Source organism: Meriones unguiculatus, chromosome 8 (assembly GCF_030254825.1).
Source record: "Meriones unguiculatus strain TT.TT164.6M chromosome 8, Bangor_MerUng_6.1, whole genome shotgun sequence".
NCBI classification, from domain to species: Eukaryota; Metazoa; Chordata; class Mammalia; order Rodentia; family Muridae; genus Meriones; species Meriones unguiculatus.
The window spans coordinates 78,662,501-78,669,582 of record NC_083356.1 but is presented as its reverse complement, the minus strand read 5'-3'; the positions used below and the strand labels follow the sequence as shown (position 1 = coordinate 78,669,582).

The 7,082-nt window shown below is 43.2% G+C and overlaps 1 protein-coding gene across 1 annotated transcript; it reads left to right on the top strand.

Annotated features, from left to right (window-relative positions):
- The first annotated feature begins 1,155 nt into the window (after positions 1 to 1,155).
- Positions 1,156 to 2,097, top strand: LOC110542209 (olfactory receptor 1J1). Its single transcript, XM_021628831.1, has one exon. It carries the CDS (start codon positions 1,156 to 1,158, stop codon positions 2,095 to 2,097), a length of 942 nt encoding a protein of 313 aa, XP_021484506.1.
- Positions 2,098 to 7,082: the final 4,985 nt, after the last annotated feature.

Here is a 7,082-nt window from a genome sequence, read left to right as displayed (position 1 = left end):
ATGTTTGAAGCCATCTGTGAGTTTTGTGTGCATCATGGATAGAGGGCTGCCTTAGAACAACTCACTGAAGGCTCCATCCTTTCCACGCTTACCTAAAACACCATTTTTATCTGTTGTAAATTCTTTATTGTAAACCTGTCCGCCCTTAGGCTCTCTTTCCCTTTACTGCACCACCGGTTCACCTTGTAATTATCTTTGTTTGTTTGTGTTTTTATAATAACTGTAGTGTCATAAGGTGCCTTTACACACTATAGTAAACCCTTTTTTTTAAAGGTATAGATTTTTATATTGATATATGTTAGAAAATAAATCCCTTCTAGAGTATTTTAGAAACATTAAAATATTAGAATTTGCTTTAATTTTTTTTTATTGTACTTCTTTGCAGTTGGGGGGGGTGGAGCTTATGAAGGTCAAGCCTAACTGCTGAACTAGGTGTAATGTAAGCATTTTATTGAAGCTAAACCCTAGGGATCTTACCTGGGGATGTGACAAATGTTTTATCAACCAGTTGATAATATCATGCGTGCATTAATTGTCTGTGCTACCGTCTGGACCACAGCTGGTGACCAACACAGAAATACTAATTATAAGCATAGACAAGCAGGACTTACAGAAGTGAGGATATCATACACGCAGAATTAAGAAGGGGAATTAGATTTCAGATACCAGATAATTGTTTTGCTCCAGGAGAACAAACTTGGAGGTAAAACACTTGGGCTCATGACCCCTCTTCTCTTTGTCTTACTTCTGTGTCTGTAGGACTCCTGTTTTTAAACCATCTCTTTGTATGGTAGAGATGGCACATATCTAGGTCATTTATTTGCGACTCTTGGATGAATTAGTGCACACACAAAGCTGAGATTGGATATTTTTAAAAACCACTTGATGAAAATTGACTGTGGCTATTACTGTTTAGAGGGGCTGGGATCAGACTGAGAATGAAGGTGGCTGCACACCTAAACCTGCATTTGTTTTTTTTATCCTCCACAACATTTGCAGCGAAACATGTGGAAAATGTAAAAGAGAAACATGTAAAGGAAGACGTGGAACAAACATCTAGGTCTAACAAACATCTGTGTCATTCTATGCCACAATCACCATTTCTTATTCCTTCAACTTTCCCCAGCAGCAGCCTTCCCCGGCTGCTACACGAATATGAGGCTCAGGAACCAGAGCAGCGCATCCGAGTTCCTCCTCCTGGGGCTCCCCGTCAGACCAGAGCAGCGGGGCGTCGTCTTCACGCTGTTCCTGGCCATGTACCTGACCACGGTGCTGGGGAACCTGCTCATCATGCTGCTCATCAGGCTGGACTCCCGCCTCCACACCCCCATGTACTTCTTCCTCAGCCACTTGGCCTTCACGGACATCTCCTTCTCGTCCGTCACCGTCCCAAAGATGTTAACCAAAGTGCAGAACCAGTACATACCTATCACCTACGAGGGCTGTGTTTCACAGACGCACTTCTTCATATTCTTTGCTGACCTGGACAGTTTCCTCATCACTTCGATGGCCTATGACAGGTATGTGGCCATCTGTCACCCTCTACATTACATGGCCATCATGAGGCAGAGCCTGTGTGCCACGCTGGTAGCTGTGTCCTGGGCCGTAGCTTTTGCTTGTGCCCTTTTGCACACTCTCCTCCTAGCCCAGCTTTCCTTTTGTGCTGACCGCACTGTCCCCCACTTCTTCTGTGACCTGGGGGCCCTGCTCAAGTTGTCCTGCTCTGACACATCCCTCAACCAACTGGTAATCTTCACAGCAGGCTTGGCCGCCATTATGCTTCCACTTCTGTGCATCCTCGTTTCTTACGGCCACATTGGGTTCACCATTCTCAAGGTTCCCTCAACCAAGGGCGTCTGTAAAGCCTTGTCCACTTGCGGGTCCCACCTCTCGGTGGTGGCCCTTTACTATGGCTCAATTATTGGTCTCTATTTTCTGCCCCCATCCAACAGTACCAGTGACAGGAATGTAATTGCTTCAGTGATGTACACAGTGGTCACTCCCATGCTGAACCCTTTCATCTACAGCCTGAGAAATAAAGACATGAAAGGGGCCTTAAGAAGACTCTTGAGTAAGAAGACAGAGTTTTCCAGATGATAGTTTTTCCTTTTGCATCTGTGTGATCTTACTTCCTCAATAATATAAATCCAAATTATTAAAGTCATATTTCACTAGTTCTTCAAAATGCTTTGCTGACATTATTTCTATACCCATGAGAATGAATACTAAGACAGATGTATTATGATTTTGTTATCTTCATTTATTGGATATTGGTATTGGGAGCCATTGGGGCTGGTATCATTAAATGGGAGATGCTGTGTTTATCCCTTCCTCCAATTTTAAATTTACTATAAAGTGTGCCTGGATTTTCTACCATTACTGAAAAAGTTTCCAATTTTAGGAAGTACTGCCCTCTTTCCCTTAGGCACACAGATACTTAAGAACTCTGAGATTTTTCTACAGTTCTCCAGGAGAGCATAAGAATTTAATTCTAATTAGAGAATAATTAGTGCACAGCTTCCCTATTCCTCAAGAAAATGATCACCACTTACTTTCTCACATGCACGTATAGATATTTAGTGACAAATGCCACCTCAAGTTGTCTTGGATTTTGTCTAAAAGTTTAATATGCAATAAAATCATCACATTTTAGCCAGATGGACTGGTGAGGTGGCTCAGCAGTTTAAAACATTGGCTGCTCTTCCAGAGGTCCTGAATTCGATCTCCAGCAACCACATGGTGGCTCAGAACCATCTATAAAGGAATCTGATGCCCTCTTCTGGCATGTGGTTGTACATGAAGACAGCGCACTCCTATATTTAAATACACATACATACATACATACATACATACACATATACATGCATACATACAAATAGAAGTTTTATCCAGACAGCCACTCTTAGTGATTGTTTAGGAAAAGTTGGGTTCAGAGAGGTGACGAACACCTCATGACCAGAGAGTGAAAGGAAGGCTTGAACCTTAGTATTCCAAAGCATTTCTCTGGGGCACTACCTTTAGTTACATGGAATTCTATAAAAATCCAAAAAGGAATAATGAGCATAATCTGATGGAAGGGACTACAAAAGCCTTCTGGGGGTGTGTCTGTTACTTGTGTCTTAATTAGAACTTATCCAGGCACAGTAATTTCCATCTTTTGGCACTGATCAGATAGGAGCACCGTAAGTCAGGACTGAAACTTATACTAACAAGACTCAAGATCGTAAGACTCGAGGGTATCGGTGGTAAATGCCAGGTGACCTATTTTTTGACTCTTGACCATTTCAATCTAATGATTTCTCTAGATAGAGCTGAGCAGTGAGCCCCAACTCCTCCCAACAGAGAGGGAGACGCTTTCCTCCCTATTCCAAGCTAAATGACAGAAGCTTTAAGGAAACACTTAAGCAGCTTGATGTCTTCCTTTTTCTTTTATGAAAGAGCAATGGCAAAGAAGAGGCGGTGAGAGGGTGGCAGAGGGTACGATGGAATTGCATTCAGGCATTACTTCTGCTTCACGTTGTGAAAATAAGATTTAAAAACATGCCTCCTGCGACGTAAAGTGAACAAATAAACTTAAAAAGCATGCTTCCCGTAAGCACAGGGAAGTTATGAATGAGAGTGGGCAGCAAGGGCCTTTGGGACGTACAACAAGATTCCATGATAAACTGTGAGCTAGTGACATGGACTCCAGCACTGTGAAAGCTCTCGAGGGAAATAGATACAGAAAAGAAATTTGCTTGGGACTTATGAGGCCATGAAGAGGCATTCCAGGAGGCTGACTATCCCTGATCCAGAAGTAATGCAGAAATGAAATCATTTGTTGTTGTTTGTGTTCATGTGGGTCTGGGTGGCACTGAAAACTGAATCTCAGCTCTCAGACGTGCTGGAAGGTACTCTACCGGGGTTACACCCTCAGCGTGCCTTCAACCAGATTAACCACCAACAGTCTAAGAGGAACAGAAGTTCTCTCTAATGCAGCAGCCATTGAAGAAGCATTCTATCTCCACCATTCTTCGTATGGTACTTTACAGAAAATCCATTTCAACTGTGACCAGGCCAGTTGTTTTTAAGGGAGAAAGAAGTTATGTGCTTGGTTACTATGTCTCTGAAAACAAAATAAAACAAAAACAAAAACAACAACAAAAAAAAAAAACAGCTGAAAATGTGACCAAGAAGATGGTTCCTCAGAGAAAAGACACTTGCCACCAAGCCTGACAACCCAAGTTTGAGTCCCAGCACCCACACAATGAAAGGACAGTAGCAACTCCAACATGTCTGACCTGCAGATGTAAGCATGCACACTAAAATAAGTATGTGTGAAATAAGTTAAAGCAACTGAAGTGCATGGTAAGAAACATCTAGAAAGTGAGGGAAGGAGATGTGGAGAACAGTTGCTCAGCAGCTGCTAAGCCTGTTAGACAGCAAGGCAACTGTCCCAGATAGGGTTTCCATTGCTGCAAAAAGACTGTGAACAAAAGCGCTTTTTCTTTTATCTTACACTTCCATCGCTGAGGGAAATGATGGCAGCAGCTCCAGCAGGGAAGGCAGGAACCTGGAGGAAGAAACTGATGTAGAGGCCACGGAAGGGAGCTGCTTAATGGCTCACTCATCATGGCTTGCTCAGCTTGCTTTGTTTTTGTTTTGTTTTATCTTTACTTTTTTTCACAATTTATTCATTATATATCCTGATTGAAGCCCCCTCCCCCAACTCCTCCCAGTCCTACCCCCCTCCCTCTTCCCTCCATCCCCTTCCCTTCGTCCACTGAAAGGGGGAGTTCTCCTCCTCTGCCCTCTTCCCATAGTTTGTCAAGTCTTGTCAGGACTGCCTGGATCCTCTTCCTGTGTGGCCTAGCAAGACTGCATCACCAGGGGCAAGTGATCAAAGAGCAGGCAATCAAATTCATGACAGAGGCAGCCCCTGTTCCCCTCTCTCGGAGACCCACATGGAGACTGAGCTGCTACATCTGAACAGGGGGTCTAGGTCCTCTCCATGCATAGTCCTTGCTTGGTGTATCAGTCTCTGCAGGACCCCCTGGGCTCAGCTTTTTTAGCTTTGTTGGTCTCCTTGGGGAGCTCCTGTCCCCTCCATGTCCTTCCATCCCACCCCCACCCCCTTCTACAAGGCTCCCTGCGCTCTGCCTAAAGTTTGGCTGTGAGTCTCAGCATCTTCTTCAATGCCCTGTTGGGTGGAGCCTTTCAGAGGACCCTCAATAGTAGGCTCCCATCCTGTTTCCTCTCATTCACTGCTTCTGGTGTCTATCTTGTTTGCCATTCTGAATGAGATTTAAGCATCCTTTGTAGGGTCCTTCTTAGTGTTTAGCTTTTTTAGGTCTGTAGATTTTAGTATGGCTATCCTATATTATATGGCCAGTATCCGCTTATAAGTGAATGTATACCATGCCTGTCTTTCTGTTTCTGGGTTACCTCACTCAGGATGATCTTTTCTAGTTCTAGCCATTTGCCTGCAGATTTCATTATTTCCTTGTTTTTGATAGCTGAGTAGTATTCCATTATGTAAATATATCACAATTTCTGCATACATTCCTCCACTGAGGGGCATCTAAGGTTGTTTCCAGAATCTGACTATTACAAATAAAGCTGCTATCAACATAGTTAAGCAAATGTCCTCAAACTCATTGGCACAGGAGACAATTTCCTGAATAGAACACCAACAGGTCAGGGTCTAAGATCTAAATGGGACCTCGTGAAACTGAAAAGCTTCTGTAAAGCAAAGGACACTGTCAACAGAACAAAACAATAGCCTACAGAGTGGAAAAAGATCTTCACCAACCTTACATCTGATAGAGAGCTAATATCCAGAATATATAAAGAACTCAAGAAATTAGACACCAACAAACCAAATAATCCAGTGAAAAAATGGGACACAGAGCTAAATAGAGAATTCTCAACAGAGTTAATATCGAATGGCAGAGAAACACTTAAAGAAATGCTCAACATCCTTAGTCATTTGGGAAATGCAAATCAAAACAACCCTGAGATTTCACCTTACACCCATCAGAATGGCTAAGATCAAAAACTCAAGTGACAACACATGCTGGAGAGGATATGGAGAAAGGAGAACCCTCCTCCACTGCTGGTGGTAATGTAACCTTGTACAACCATTTTGGAAATCAGTCTGGTGCTTTCTCAGAAGATTAGGAATAGCCCTTCCTCAAGATCCAGCTATACCACTCCTAGGCATATACCCAAAAGATGCCTCACCATTCAATAAAGACATTTGCTCAACTATGTTTATAGTAGCTTTATTTGTAATAGCCAGACTCTGGAAACAATCTAGATGGCCCTCAAGGCAGGAATGGATACAGAAATTGTAGTGCATTTGCACAATGGCATACTACTCAACAATTAAAAATTAAAAACAAAGAAATCATGAAACTTGCAGGCAAATGGATGGAACTAGAAAAGATCATCCTGAGTAAGGTATCCCAGAAGCAGAAAGACACATATGACATATACTCACTCATAAGTGGATATTATCCATATAATATAGGATAAATATACTAAAATCTATAGTCCTAAAGAAGCTAAACAACAAGGAGGATCCTAGGGAAGATGCTTAATCCTCATTCAGAAGGGCAAACATGATAGATCAGAAGCAGGAGAAGACAAGGAACAGGACAGGAGCCTACCACAGAGCCTATGTAAGTCACTACTGATCGAGGTATTGAAGCAGAGGTTGAGACCCATAGCCATATTTTGGGCAAAATGTATGGAATTTTATGAAAGATGGGGAGATAGGAAGACCTGGAGAGGACAGGGGCTCCAAAAGGAGAACAACAGAGTCAAAATACCTGGGCCCAGGGGATCTGCTGAGACCAATACTCCAACCAAGGACCATGCACCTCTTCAAAGTAAGCCCATTGGCTGCTCAATTTCTAAGTGGGTTCCCTAATAAGGGGTACAGGGGCCGTCTCTGACATAAACTCAGTGGCTGGCTCTTGGATCACCCTCCCCTTGGGGGAGCAGTCTTGCCAGGCCACAGAGGAAGATGATGCAGCCAGCCTTGGTGGGGCCTGATAAGCTAGGGTCAGATAGAAGGGGAGGAGGTCTTCCCCTATCAG

What these genes read in the sequence shown, in the direction of transcription:
- LOC110542209 (XM_021628831.1), top strand. Translation starts at nt 1,156, where the DNA reads ATGAGGCTCAGGAACCAGAGCAGCGCATCCGAGTTCCTCCTCCTGGGG.